Source organism: Falco naumanni, chromosome 2 (assembly GCF_017639655.2).
Source record: "Falco naumanni isolate bFalNau1 chromosome 2, bFalNau1.pat, whole genome shotgun sequence".
NCBI lineage: Eukaryota > Metazoa > Chordata > Aves > Falconiformes > Falconidae > Falco > Falco naumanni.
This window is the reverse complement of record NC_054055.1, coordinates 46,402,846-46,418,684: the sequence shown is the minus strand read 5'-3', so window position 1 is coordinate 46,418,684 and position 15,839 is coordinate 46,402,846. Positions and strand designations below refer to the sequence as shown.

The following is a 15,839-nucleotide window of genomic DNA, read 5'->3' as shown; positions in this document are numbered from 1 at the left end:
GATGCAGTGTTGCTGTTTGTTTTGTCAGTTGCCTGGCAGAGACATCTGAGCAGCGGAGAATGAGAACAGTGAGAAAGCATCTTCACCGGGTATCCCAAATTAGTTGGAGAGTTCTCAGAAGGCTATTCCAAACAATGGCAGCGGTCGCATGCAGACCACCTACGGCCAAGGAACTAGAAAGAAACTCAGAAGATGCTACACCCTTTTCATTTACAGTAGAAGCAGATTCTAGAACATATTACAGGTGAAGATTAATCTTAACACACTTATTTTGAAACTGAAAGGAGCCTTCATAAATAAACATGTAGCATTGACAAAGAAGTCACAGTACTAAGAGCTGAAGTAATCTGAAGTAATTAGCTGGAGTACTGTCTCATGGGTGAAGGTAGAAAAAAAACACCGTTTAGTAGTTTTCTTCTACTGTTTTCACTGCTCTGTATTTCAACTTATAAGGAGCCCGGTCTCCTGCAACTACAGATACACAAAAAACAGGAACATATTCCATTAAACATTGTACGCCAAAACCTACACGCAATTAAGCTTGACCAAACAGTTTCTAGGAGCTTGAACATACTTGCTTTCCTGACAAAAATTCTGCAAACAAAAGCTCCTTCCATGAGTTAGGTACGCATGCCTTTGGTATATGTTCATCAAGAACTTTCCTTCACTGGAAGATAAAAGTGACCTTCTCTCTTTCCTCTGATGAATTAGACAGATATACGTCATTTGTATATGATAGAAACCACACAAACACATTCCTCGGCAACAGGAGACAAGAAGAAATTACCAGTGTTCACTGCTTCCCCACCTCTCCTGAACCAGAATTAAGCTAACACAGCAGCTTTCACAGAAACACAGACTCATTTAGGTTGGAAAACACCTTTAAGATCATTGAGTCCAACCACTAACTTAGCACCAAGCCCACCACTAAACCATGTCCCTAAACACCACATATACAAGTTTTTAAATACCTGCAGGGACAGCAACTACTCCCTGGGCAGCCTGTTCCAATGCCTGACCACCCTTTCAGTGAAGAATTTTTTCCTAATATCCAACCTAAACCTCCTCTGGTGTAACCTGAAGCCATTTCCTCTTGTCCTGTCGCTTGTTAATTGGGAAAAGAGACCAACACCCAACTTGTTACCACCTCCTTTCAGGTAGTTGTAGAGAGTGATAAGGTCTCCCCTCAGCTTCTTTTTCTCCAGGCTAAACTAACCCAGTTCACTCAGCTGCTCCTCATTAAGACTTGTGCTCCAGACCCTTCACCAGCTTCATTGCCCTTCTCTGGACACGCTCCAGCACCTCAATGTCTGTCTTGTAGTGAGGAGTCCAGAACTGTGTTTGAGGTGGGGCCTCACCAGTGCTGAGTCCAGGGAGACAATCACTGCCCCATCCCTGCTGGCCACACTGTTTCTGACACAAGCCAGGACGCTGCTGGCCTTCTTGGCCCCTGGGCACACTGCTGGCTCATGTTCAGCCGGCCGTCAACCAGCACCCCCAGGTCCTTTCCCACCAGGTAGTTTCCCAGCCACTCTCCCCCAAGCCTGTAGCATTGCTTGGGGTTGTGACCCAAGTGCAGGACCTGGCACTTCTTGTTGACCCTCATACAACTGGCCTGGGCCCATCGCTCCAATCCCTCTGCAGAGCCTTCCTGCCCTAAAGCAGATCAACACTCCCCCCAACATAGTGTCATCTGCAAACTTACTGAGGGTGCACCTTTGCCCAGCTTTCCCCCCACTTCCCTGCCCTTTCCCTGCAGTGCCCCAGCGTGTAAATACACTAGCTGAGAAACCCAGGAACTTTTTCATCTCAGCTTTTCTCCTGATAAAACCCATGCTGCCCATTAAAGAAAGGCAGTTTATCAAGCAGCTTTGGCAAACACCTAACACAGCATAAGCACGGAGTACCTGCTTTGTTTTATTCTGAGAGTCTGAACCAGCACACCCCTCTGCCTGGCTTGCCAGCACCACTGGAATGGGCCGGCAGGTCCTGCTGCGCTGCCAGCCCGGCGTGCAGCCGAGAGCAGGTACTGTGCACTCATCGCTCACGTGGCACCCAAGCAAGCAAAGCTCAGATACACAGACTTGTGTTGTTTGGTGCCATCAGTCCATGGATTTGTAGATTTAAATTCTTACCTGATCAATGAAAAAGAATACTGAACCAAAAATAAGAGAAATTATTTACAAATGCACTCACATCATTTTGGTGATGACCACCACCCTAGACTGACTACACCACCTGGACAACTGGAGAGTTCTGTACAGGTTTTTTAATAACACAGTCATAAATTATGCAAACAGTTATAGAGAAGACTGATTTAAACTAAAAAATCTGGTCACAGCTCAAAGAGGAAAACGCTTCAGAAAGACAAAATGTTGTTAATAAGAACAGAAGTATCCTTTTGCAAGATAATTTTTTTCCTCTTGAAGGAAGAAGAACATGGCAATGAAATGGCAAATACTAATAAATCACCAGTGCTACGTGACTTTTGTATGATTTCTCAGTAACAGTCAATATTCAATATAAGAGAGGAGCTCAGATTTCAAAGAATAAAATGTTCTGCACAGAAAAAGAGTGGTTTGCAGGATGAGCATAGCAGAGGAGTATCATTACCGATGCATCTCATTCTGCGCTTATTCAGTCTGGGTGGGCGTGCCTTCTGCATAACCATCTGATGTGTGATCTTGCAGTTACATTACCCATGCCAAAATCAGTAACAAAACCCTCTCAAATTAAGTGATCTTTTTAGAGCAAAAGTAGGTTTTAAGTAATGAAGCTGAATATAGTATATGAAACAAGCTGGCACATGTATTTACAAGAGAATTTCAGCCATTCTCATTTATTATTCTTATGAAGCTTTTACTAAAATTTCAAATGCCTTGATGAAAAACCATCAAATGTTAAATTCTTAAGAAGTCATAATAACATTTTTCCCCGTGACTGCACAACCTGATCAGACATAGAAGTAGTCAGATACTGGTCTAGATTAAGAGTCCTACCATGACTTTATTCACGTTTTCAAATACCTCTGAACACAATATTCCATACCTGTTAAAGCTTAACAGTGGTAGAATCCTCAATTGATTTAGCAAATCAAATTAATTGCTTCCATAAAATCTGTGTCTGATTTTTTTCCTTATTTTTGCTTCTTGGAAAAAGTTATCATACATCTACAGAAGTTAAAAGCAGCTTTCACTGTATGTGACCTTTTCAAAACCACACACAGGAACACCCACATGGGGCCAAATAAAAACTGTCTAGCCGAGGATCCCATCCTCTTACACAATCCCAAGTGGTCGTCTAAGGAAGAGTAAAAACAGCAGGCAAGATGCTTCTCCCTTGTGGATTTCCCAAGCTAGATGTCGTTTCCCCGTATTAAGTAACTTTTAAGAGATTTCCCTTCTGTGAACTTCTCCACTACCCCTTGAAACCAAGTAAATTTTTATCATCCACAGCATCTGTTGACAGGGAAGCTTACTGCCCCTTTGTTTGGTTCACCGATTATTTGTGTAACATCAGATACAGGACTAGCTGAAGTGCTTGGACCATGCCATCTGCTAGGTATTTTTGTTTGTTTTAAGCTTGCTACTTTGTCAACCTCTCCATCCATCGTCTCTCCTTCAGGCCTAGGACTCCTAGTGTGTTTAACTAAACCTACAGCAGAAACTATTCCTACTTTTGGTCAAAGAAATGCCATGAGGCTGAAGATATTCCAGTTCCACAGATTTCATGTGAGGGGAATCTGGGGAGGTGCTGTGAGAGAGTGAGGAAAGGGAAAACGATCAAAGTCCAAATCTTCAGATGGTGTTCATAACACCAGCAAACTCCAGACTACCCACAGCAGCACAGTGATCTGCCATTGTTTTTTCCATTCCTAATACTCCTTAACAATGCTTGAGTTTTGTTTCTGGGTGGTTTTTTGAGGTGGATGGTTGTTTGGGGTTTTTTGTTAGGTTTTTTGGTGGGGTTATTGTTGTTTTGTTTCTTTTTCTTGAACTGGCACTGAACGCTGAATAGATAGATGCCTTCACAACACTCTCACAAAACTCCTAACCACTTATATCTAAGGCCTAAGCAGTATCAGCTGTTCCAGAATTCATCACTTTATAGACAAAACTGGAATTGTTCTGATTTTTCTGTTCTCACTTTAAGTAACCTAAGTTCTATTTTATACATAAAAAAGAACACAGTTTCTGAAAAATTAACCTGCAAACTACTACTGAAAGTTCTTTACTAGAGTAGTTGATGCTGGTAAATTTGGACAGGTTAGGATTAGTTTGTGGAATTCTACAGTTATTCCATAACTGCATGGATCTGTGATGAAAATACATCCCATCTTCAAGTCAAGCCATACATAAATATACTGTGCCTTCTGTCAACCGAGGCATTTTTAGTGCTTTACCAAGTACATCCCTTTACTCCAGAAAACGATCACAGCTGAGAGCATCTTACAAACATCAGGTCACAAAGTTAAAAAGAATACATTATTATGCCATAAAGCTGACAAGCATATTTAAGCATTTATTCACAGGGCACAAGGGGCTGTCTGTAATTTAATAGCCTTTGCAAAAGCAGAAGTATTTTGAACTTAGCCTCCCTTTCTCTGCCCCAGTTAAATATTTCATTGTGTAATGCATTGGAATCCACGTCAATTGATGCATATCTGTACATATTGGGTTCAAAGGTGTGTACATGTTTACATTTGCAGGATGTTTTCTCTAGAAGGGAAAGGAAAAAGGAAATATCATCTGCATTAGTCAACCTTCTTACTCTTGTCGCAGCAACTGGCTGCAGCACCTTTCACAAATTTTTCTGAGTCAGTTTCTGATACCACGCTCCCTCCCTGAGCAGATGGGAGTGCAGGGAGGGTGCAGTCGATACACCAGAGGGCAGGGCTGCTGGGAGGACTGGCTCTGCAGGAATCTCGTGACATTCCACAAGAACAAAGTCCAAGTCCGGCCCCTGGGATGGACGTAACCTCTGCAATGGCAGAGCAGTGTCGGGAGCTGGGCCTGGGGGTCCTGCTGGGCTGAACGTCAGCCAGCAGCAGACCCATGCAGTTTTAGCCAACAGCACCTGGGGCTGTATGAAATGGAGTGTGGCCAGAAGGCTGATGGATCTGATCATCCCCCCTTTCCTCACAGTCTGTTATGCCACGTCTATAATGCTGGTGTTTCCAGTTTGGTGTCCCCCAGTACAGGAAAGACATTGGTAAACTGTAGCAACTTGAGTGGAGGTGACAGGGATGGTCAGGGCTGGAGATCTTGACCTTGATCATCCAGCCTGGAGAAGAGTTCTCCAGTTGGGTTTTCTTTTGTTGTTGTTGGTTTTTTTCCTTTTATTTCCTGAAGACAACAGAACTCTATCTTTTAAAAGAAACATGACAACATCATGCCTTTGTGAAGCTAAGCTTGGTTGCTGTCTAGCACTCTTCATTTCTGCCCCTGCCCCTTCTTGCCTCCAACCATTTGGTAAAACACTATTTCCTTTAGCTAGTTTCAGTGACAAGACGAACACAACCGTCCAACGTGCTTGATGTGCACTTCATAAAAAATATTAAGAGTTTGTAATTGCATTACCAATTATATTCTGTAACACAGTAGTAAATCTATTAATTCCACTTTGAAGGATACTATGCGTGCTCCAATTAAGCAGTAATAACAATTAGAATTGAACTCTCTGAAAGCACTGTAACAATTGTATTAATCACAGCTCAGGAACAAAAACGGCCAAAAATAGGGTTTTGTATGGAGGATCCAGAACTGTCAATACACTGTTCAGCTTTACTTTCTCTATTTACAGAGTATGGTTAACTGATAAACTCCTCTATCCATGGAATACTTTAAAAAGTCACCTTCCTGCATTTAAATATAGGAACTCTTCCTATTGAGTTGCCTGTGTACAGAAAAGCTAACTGAACTGCAGCAATTTAGCTGTAGAATACAATTAAAAATAATACGATACGGAACTTGCACACATGTTTCTGTCTGATTTATATTAACACAAACACAAGCTTATTCTTTTTAAAAGTCCTTTTACTTCCAGCCTCAGAGATGAGCACTTTTGTTGGGGGGTGGGGGGGGGGGGGTGGAGGGGAAAGCCACATCACCACTAAAAAATGCAGGTTTTCTCTTTACCATCTTCCATAATTCACTGCTACTCCTCCAAATTACTTTCCTCTCTCTACTGCATCGTTTTATAAACTGTATTTAGTATTGGTATGTTAAGGGATTGATGTGCATGCTTAAAATGAATATAGGTGCCTAAGGTTTAGACGGATTCCCACAGGGATCCTGAAAGGTTTGAAACTTCTCTTAACACAAAGCAGAAGTGTTGTGAAAGTATTGCAAAGGCTTTTAGTAATAATGGTTTTGTACCCCCCTCAATGTTATTCCAAATATACTTCTAATTGTTATAGGACCAAAAATGAAGATTTCAAACAAATCAACACCTTTCAGCAGAAAGCTACTGTGACCTCCTTCAGGAAATCATTCACTTTTGCAGCGTAACTACTTAAATTCCAATACAAGGCTAGTATCCGTGTCATGAGAGAGCGCCAAATTGCTCTCAATACAACTAACACACACTAAATGTATTTTTTTTCCCAAAAATTTGTTCAACTCCTCCTGTACACTTGTAGTTACAGGTGTACAATCCCAGATGTTTTTCATTCTTACAGCAGAACCATCTTCACAAAATAGGTAAATCAAGCATTAACAAGAGTATGATTGCCTAAAGGAAGCGTAAATTATTAAATGGTAAGTTATTCAACAGAAGAAGAAAGAAACCCCAACCAATCTCAAACATTTCTCTTAGCCATCAGAAACTTCACAGATTGAGTAGAAAGATTAAAGAGCACCACACCCAAGACTTTATAGACTTTACACTGAAGAGCTGGACGTAAATCTCTAGCAGGTACAGTCCAAAGTCTGGAACATATTTTATTACCTACAGTGCTTTTACTGCAATGATTTAAAGCTTATGCACATTAATGACATGAGTGTGAATGCTTTACACAAAGCACAACAGTCGCACAGACTGATACTCTTTTTTTGTTTTCTTTCTCTCTGCATAACTATCATCAATATTAATAAGAGTTTAATGTGTGAAATGAATTATCTTGAAGTTAGTTATATCATAAACAGATTAAATAGAACCATTTCAATGTTTAGAATATGGCTATGCCTGGGAAGTAAATATTACCCATTTCTATGAAAAAGGCCATAGCGAAAAGAGAATTTCCATACTTACAAAATTGTAGGAACATTTCTAGAGTCATTCTGAAGCGAGGGTGCTGCACTTTTCCATTTCAAGGACAGTATCACTAGGAAACTCAGTTACCACAATAAAAGCCTATTACAACCACATGCTAAGAAATGCTATTTGCCTAGATATAAGGGGGGGGGGGGGGGGGGGGGGAAAGCAACAATCATTGCATTCATTGTTCTAATTAAATTTTGGTTAAACGGTTGGCATTTCAGCTATCAAGACCAACAAAAAATGCCTTTTATTGAATTCAAGTTGGGATGAAAGCAAAGATAGTTTTTTAAACCTTTATGGCCAAGCCTTTCAGTTGACTGTTCTTCAGTCACGCAGGTATAAACTGGAGACCTTACACAGGTATAAGTTTTGGACTAACAACTATTGTACTTCTTGCACTGAAGCACTTGGCTTCCATCCAGTCCACAACTTTCTATTCTAGACAAATTAAAAAGGCAGGAAAGGGTGGTTCTGTGTTGTGTGTTTTGTTTTGGGTTTTTTTAAGCCAAATTAGAACCAAGTTTTTCAACTCATTAAAATATCTGTTTCTTGGAAAAAAATCAGGACAGTAAATTCAGGTTCAGCTCCATCATGCACTTATTATAAGTATGAAATTCTTGAGTCAAAAAGATTTCAAGAAAATACAGAAACTCCGCAAATGTATTAGATATGGAAGAAGATCCAAGGATGAATTCAGTATTATGAACTTCAAACATCAGCTCTGAGCTACCTGTCCAAATTGACTTGCATTCTCCCTCTTTTTAAAAAAAAAAAAAATAAAATATTGATTTTCAAGGTACTTGACTCTGTCTCCTTTTAGCAAAATAAGGCAGCTCTACCAGAAGGAAAAAATGGGATACAAGTCCCAAAAGAATTTATCATCATCATCATCACACCCCAAGCTTCCAGGTAGGTTTAAAGAGCTGAATGTTACTGGTAAAGAAACCCAAAAAAAAAAAAAAAAAAAAAAAAAAAGAAAGCTGAGATGTGGTACTGCTTTCCCAATCAAAGCTCTCCAAAACCCAGATTCTTACATTCTTAAGAACGCTGACAACAATCCTCCACTTAAAAAGACCATCTTTTCAGGCATTTCTATGCAGATTGCTTTCTTCAGTGATCTGTCTGACAGTGGCAACATTCATCCCATAGAACAGAAATTTCACTTTGCCTTTGTTGACCCTTCAGAAAAAAGCACCCTGAGCAGGAAACACAAGTGGAATCAGGAAACTCAGCGCATTGCCCAGAACTACACAGGAAGAACATGAAAGAAATGAGAAACATCAACTGACATTTTTTAAAAACATAAATCATAATAATAATATTTTCTGCTTAGAAACTAACATCCACTAAATACCATGCACTAACTTTCCTACCAGGAAAGAGGAATTTGCTAATGGACTGAACACAGCACTGGAAGAAGCTACACCTGCATTTCACCACCCTCTGGTACTGCTTTTCAGGAACACTATTATACCTGCACATTTAGTGGTGGTACCCAAAAAGACAAGTGAGGCAACTTTATCACTGAAAGGAGGCACTGGTGCTATTGTAATCTTGAATTCTATTCATTGAATTGAATTATAGCATAAAGAAGGTAGGTGCTAGAGGATGCTTTGTGTTTGGCTTAACTCAGTACTAGAAGGCTTCCCTTTTGACAGCCTCTGAAAGGAGAGAGTTGCTTAGAATGGGACAATAGTGATATGGCAGGTAGTGATTCTGTATGCATGCTTAAAATAGTTACTGGGTATAATTGTTCATTCTTACTTAATCAGAAGAAAAGCCCATGAAATGTACCCTCCTCCAGATGGCTGAAAAGATGTAAAATATGTGCTTATAGCTGCATCACACAGCAACTACTTAATTTTCTTAGGCTTTATTTTAAAAACACCTAATTCCTGAACAACTTTTTTTGTGGTATTTCATATTCATAAAGTAATCTTTCTGAACTGAAATAGAGAGCCTGTCTCAAAAACTCAGTCAAAATGCCTGAACATGACAGATAACAGTCATTACTTCTCTCCAGTTAGCTTTAGTTATATAGAACTTCATGCTACAGAAAGCACGGCATTCAAGTTTTTCTAGGGTTTCTTTTTTGCTTTAGGAAATCATGAAAAATAATGGTGCTAAAGAAACACTAACTTGCTAAGTTAAAACTATCCAAAAGTTAGAAATACCAGGGCAAGAGTCAGAGCTCCACTATCTCATCTCATGTGTGCACTTAATCCTGCTTCAGCAAGACTTCAGCAAGGTCTTCTGTTTATTGCTTTATATACTTTACACTTAATTTAGCATACAGGATTGATAAGGAATAGATGAAAAAGTACAAAGCAGCAAAAAAAAGTGAAGGCCTTATCCAAATACCAAGTTCTGCAAGATGATGAGATACTTCCAGCTATGTCTGGAGACAATTTTTGAGTTTCACTCACGACCTATTCTACATCTAACCCTGTAATAATAATATTCATAGAAGCCAAATATTTTAATTTTACATTTTATTGAAGAATGTAATTAATATGATCAAACTTCAACATCAGAACTCAGGGGCTTGTGGTAGCTTTAAAATAAGGTTGCTATTTAGGATTTTAGAGTGAATTGTTTCATAATAGATTCTATGATTCTAAGTGGAAGTTAAACCAAATTGCTGGCTACTAGAAAACAGCATTTGCAAAGAAAATAGTAGGCACACTCTGAGGATGCCAGATGAATCATGGCTAGAAAGCAAGACTGTTAGTGAATAATGGATTCATGACTTTCAGTTCAACATGTCAGACTGAGCACAGATTTTGGGACAGCATCACCTGGACCAGAGCAGTGCTAGGCAAACTTCTACGCAGACATTTAGGCAGCCCCAAGGTTAGGTGGCATCCTGACCTTCTAAGACTGTAAGTTCAGGAGCCTATGGGAGCAACCAGCACCCAAATCTTCAGGGGGCACAGACTGCCAACCCTCTACTCAGACTGGTCTCCAGCCTATTTGGTGAGACACTTCGGTGAGAACGGCAGGTTCCCGCAGCTATCAGTTGTGCTCATGAAAATAGAGAATTGCAGAGAGACTTTGTGATGAAGAAAGCAAGCTAGATATATTAACAGATGAATTGAAGACCTTGCCTCACTTTCACCATTAACGAACATATTCTGAGAGAAAAGGTATTTGGACACTGTTTAGTGATGGACTTGGCAGTGCTAGGTTTATGGTTGGACTCTACCTTAAGGGTCTTTTCCAACCTAAATGATTCTATTCTGTATTTTTTTTCTTAGTTTAATATTTTCATCTTTTAACCCACCATTGTTTGGATTTATTAGTAGTATTTAATGAGATTCTTTAAGTGGATACCTCATTTTATAGAGTTTAATTCTTATATAGGAAAAATAATTTATTTGCTTGAGAAATAAGACAAATTTTAGCTATGCTCTCAGTCTGATTGTTCAGGCTTTAAAACTGATGGTTGGGATAACAAATTCCGTCTCAGTACCTCCATGACATGATTTTACTAAGAACCCTTCCACAGCTGGGAACAACTGGGTGTGTCACCTCTAGAGAGCTGGGTAAGGAAGTGCTTAACATTTTTAAATAGTAACCGTGCTGACAACTGAGAGTCACTAAGCTCATATTACATTCTTACTTTGATAGAACTAAAAAAGAATCAAATGAAGTATTAAGACAACCTTAATAATAAAAAAAAAAATACCAAGCTGCTGGATTTTAAAATAACATCTCCTCCATTTAAACATAAAATCTTAGGCTAACAAAAAACCAAACCAAAACACCAAAAAATCAAATACACTGAAAGAATTGAAGGGGAACACATACACATTTATACAAATCACTAGCCACGAAACAAGATGATGTGCACATGACTGCCGGACATAGTGTGTCAGGAGTAAGTCCATCTGGATAATCTTTATTGGAACACATGACACATTGCCATACTATACCATTGAGCAATATCTTCTGCAGATTTACAGAAAGACTGAGCTATAAATCTCAGACATTAATCCCTGCTCCCATTTTCATTGGCAGAAAAGAAACTATCCACACTAGTGTATTTTTTCCACATCACCCAACTACCAAACTCATCTCTGATCTAGCAAAGCATGAAGTCTGCAAAGCTTTGAACAGCAACCAGTAATTTTGACCAGCTCTCTTCACACAATCTTCTAAACAATAAAATTTTAAGAAGCTTTTTCTTTGCAAAAAGGATAATCACATAATCACCTGGAACTGAGAGTCTGGATGTTTAAGAGGATACTTGCCTCTCCTGTCCCAGATACTAGTAGTAATTATAGAGGAGGGTTTCATGTCATGCCTGTGCATCATCTCAGTTGCAACAGAAAAAATACAAGTGAAAGTTGTAACCTCCTTACCAGATGGGAAGATTATTTTCTTAGTACAGCCTCTGGCAAGCCATGAGGAACAGAGGGTCTTTACCTTAACTCAGGTGACACCACATACAAAAAAAGCATCTGGTATCTCTGAATGGCTTGGTGTTGTTGATGAAACAGAAAGACAAAGTCCTATCAGCAGAGGTATAGTGAAAGGCAACATGCACGCCCAGAAATTAGGTATGAGGAGAAAATAACTTTCCTGCTGGGAAGGGAGCCTGCCCAGGTGGGATAGAGCAGTGGTCCAAGATGCCGACAGCCCAAGGATTTCTCACAAGGTAAGGAAAAGGAAGAGGTACCACACACAACTGCCCAGCAGCAGAGATGGGAGAAACAGAGGGAACATCTCTTCATGGAGCACATCATCCTCAGAGGCCACATGTTCCTCCTGTAGGACCTTCCCAGCACCAGAGGCAGAGCTATTATTAGACAAGTCTACAAAAGGCCAAATGCAGCAGGGACTGAGGTGCAACCCCCCCAACCAGTGTCAGAGACCAATTTTGCTCTGACATAAGATGGCAATTCTCAGCAACAGCAGCAGACCCACCCATTTAATGGTACCTTCCTCTTGTCTATTTTCCACATATAAGGCAAATCCAGCATCTCCCTACGTCTGGCAGTACATTCGTGTATCCTACCAGCACACTATCTCCAGCCACCCCAGCTTGAAAAGCTGACTGTTTAAACAACAGTTTATTTAGTCTATTTTGGGTAGATAAAACACACGTGCTAACGGTGGTGCAACAGCAGAACACAGCAACGCTGCTGAGGTGTCAAAATAGACACTGCTTCAGGCACACAATGCTATCCTGTACAGCCTAGCACAGCTGGTTTAAGATATGGGCAATAGGTCTCAGGCAATGGCAGTAAAATGAATTTGCTTAGGAATGTTACAAAGCCAATAATTAAATGCAATCTTTTATGAAATCAGCATATAGAAAAGTTTTCCCTCTGTGACAAGAAATTCTTTACTTCTAATGTTGAAACTACGGTTAACACTGGATAACATGAAAGCAAGACAGGAAACAGTACCCTCTTTCTGAGGCCTGGCAACCTACAAGTTTTGAAGAAATTTGTAATTCAGCTTGAACGTATGAGATAAATTATTATTTAATAAGTAAAAAATACATCAGATAAAGCTCCTGATCAAACAGCATTTCTCTCCTGACACACATATGACTTTCCCTGGAAACCCTTTGAAAATTAGCTTGCCCTTAGGGTAATCAAATGACGCATAATTAACTTTTCAATGGAGTTATCTTTGTATAACTTCTTTCTTTCATTTATTGGAATAAAAACTTCCTTCCTGTCCTTCCGCAAATTCCTAAACACATCAAAATGTGCTAGCACAGTTAGGTCGTTACCACTTCACAGCATGCTCAGATATGTAAGTTTTGAATTACTCTAAGCATTTTACACACACTGTGGGACTGTCCTATGATAAATAACATGTGGAAAATCAAGCTTATATTGACACAAATTAAAAGAGCATGGCTACATGGCTGGCAGCTCTTTTGACTCTAAGCCAGACTCCTTGCATTGCTGTCCATAAGAACCGCTCAATGGTTAACTCCGCTTTTTGAAAAACACTAATTAATTCAATGCCAAGTAGGTATGATGTAAAACCCCCATTGTCTTATGAGGACTTCCAAATCCAGCCTTAGCCTCTGCTCTCAGAGCTGGGAGGAGAATCAGTAGAGCTGAAAGGATAAAAAAAACCAAAAAACAACCCACCCTCAAACCAAACCAACCAACCAACCAAAGACAAAAAGGCAAACCCCAAAAACCTGACCTCCCTTTGGGCACAGTGGTTAACGTAGGGATAAGTTGGACAACATCTTGCACAACAGCTCGCTAACTCGACCTCCCTGGGGTTTCAGCTTGTCCTACTGATGCTGCTGAAGACCAGCTCCTGACCACCTCCAACACTTCACAGCTGTACTCTTGGAGCAAACCTCCATCAAAATAACTTCAGCAAGAGTTTTGCAGATAATTAAAGCAAGGCAGAAGTTACCAACCCCTCCAGATTTCAGCATGATGTAGGAACCAGCAGAGAGAGTAACAGTGTCCTGGAAAGGTGCCCATTCCCTGAACACCACATTAGTGAGAAATTATGTTTCAGGTATCAGTCAAAGATTGACAAACACGTTGCCATCTCAAGTATCAGGCCTTCAAAACGGTGCGAACTTTCATTCTGAAACCCGGAAGAGGGTACAGGTAACACACTACTGCCTGATCCACCTACAAAAGACTTCTTTCTAATTAAAGCAGTTATGTGCCATTTCACAATATTTTTTCCCTTGTGTTTACAGAAGGATTACTGCCTATTCCTTTTTCATGAAACTGGTAATTTAAGATGGGAATCAATTCTTAACATTTAACCTCACAGGTTTCCAGCAAAACTCACCAAAGCTGTTTTTTGTTTTGTGGGGTTTTTTTAGATTTCATAAATTCACCTTTTGTGCCAACACAATGAAACCAACTAATACTTTAACAAAGCAAGATGCCCCAAGACAGTATTTTTACATGACACATTTTTCTTAAAACACCTGTGAAGTGTCCATATAGGAAAACTCCACCTTAAATCTCTCAGAAACTAGTCATAAAACTCCTATTAGGAGACACAGCAGTTCTGAAATCTGAGATCTGCTAATAGTATTTCAGAACCGAACCACTTCTATTTCACAGGAAAACTCTTTTCTCATTAAAACATGAACCCTTTGTGCAATCCAGTACTTGGTTTCTACACAGACACACATTCCCCCCCCCCCCCCTCCTTGACAGGAGATGTGACATTTGGTGACAAACACCTGATTAATATTCGGAGTGGTGAGACCAGCAGCCCTGTAGTCACACTGTACCCAAGCCTCAGAGCCATTCAGATAAGCATCAGAAGTACCACCTCAGCCTTTCAGATTTTACATCAGTAAATCTCAAGGCATAAAGGGAAGCGATGCTTTCAATACCATTTAACAGTTAATATTGCTCCAAGTTTAAAATAACTTGAACAGTTTCCATCTCATATTAAATGCTGTAAATATTCATTAACAATTAGTTTGCATACGAGGCATAATGATAGTTCATTTTTTAAATTAAATTTGTGCAAATCTTATCTACCAGTCTTAACAAGGCTTAAACACTCACCACAGTATTCAGAACTGCTCATACCGCATTAGAGGAAGAATTTTCCATAAGCAAACATTAAAAAAAAAAATTGAACACACACCCCCCCCGCCAAAAAAAAAACAACAAAAAACAACCCACCGTGAAACAGCTTAGAGGGAGAAGGGGAGGGAGAAAGCAAAACCACAAAACTCACTTGACTGTAACTCGATTGGACAAATCCTGAAGATCTCCTGGGTGAAAAAGCTGAGCTTCTTTCAGTCCAATATTTTCACACGCTTTCAGAAAAACATTTATATTATCCTGCAAAGAGAAGTAGAAGGCAGTTGCTTAGTTAAAAGCACTAAGCAGGTTTTGCAAGATGATTAGTGTGACTCTAAATGTCAAAGTCCAGCTCATGTAACTAATACTGAAAAAGCAATCTTCTGGATCACAAACACAGGTCATTTCTCATGCACACAGGCAGGCTGGGCTGCCATCTCAGTGACTGAGGGGTACGTTAAAGATTACCTGGCATAAGGCACTGGTGAGCCAGTAGGCAGCAATCACCACTTTGATGTCAGCTCGCTCAGCAAACAAACGCCCTCTTCCTAGCTTTGCACGACAAGCCTCACCTCTTGCCTTTAAAAATAACTCCAGCTACTGGCGTTCACCACCCAGAAACTCTTGGCAGGGGAGGAAGAAGAGGAGGGACACGCCGTTTCTATGCTCACAGACCGATGAGGGAATATTGCACCTGGAGTCTGGGTTTGGTTGCCGAGCTGAGCTCCAGAGACACAGAAACCAAACTGTATTCAGCTTTCCTGCTTCCTTACTTGGGATTTTTTTTGCTTCTTTGTGTTCGTCCTCCCTGCTCCCCCCCACCCCTCCAGCTCACAACAACATATAACAAAATATAGGTGCAGCGTATTACAACACCCACTCGCTGCACCTGCTGCAGAGCAACAGACTCGTGAGAGCAAGGTTTTAAAAAAAAATATTTAAAAATCCAACGATATGGAGAGATTATACAACTTGTGATCGCTTTCCACTTCATAAACAATAGGCAACAGGCAAGAAATTCCTTCTCGTTAA

At 40.1% G+C, this 15,839-nt stretch overlaps 1 protein-coding gene across 9 annotated transcripts in view; it reads right to left on the bottom strand.

Annotated features, from left to right (window-relative positions):
- LMO7 (LIM domain 7) overlaps window positions 1–15,839 on the bottom strand; it is a 131,042-nt gene that overhangs the window by 59,172 nt on the left and 56,031 nt on the right. For all 9 annotated transcript variants that reach the window (XM_040584225.1, XM_040584221.1, XM_040584216.1 and 6 more), the window contains exon 4: window positions 14,962–15,068. In XM_040584225.1, the coding sequence (XP_040440159.1) occupies window positions 14,962–15,068 (107 nt within the window). The remainder of the gene's footprint in view (window positions 1–14,961; window positions 15,069–15,839) is intronic.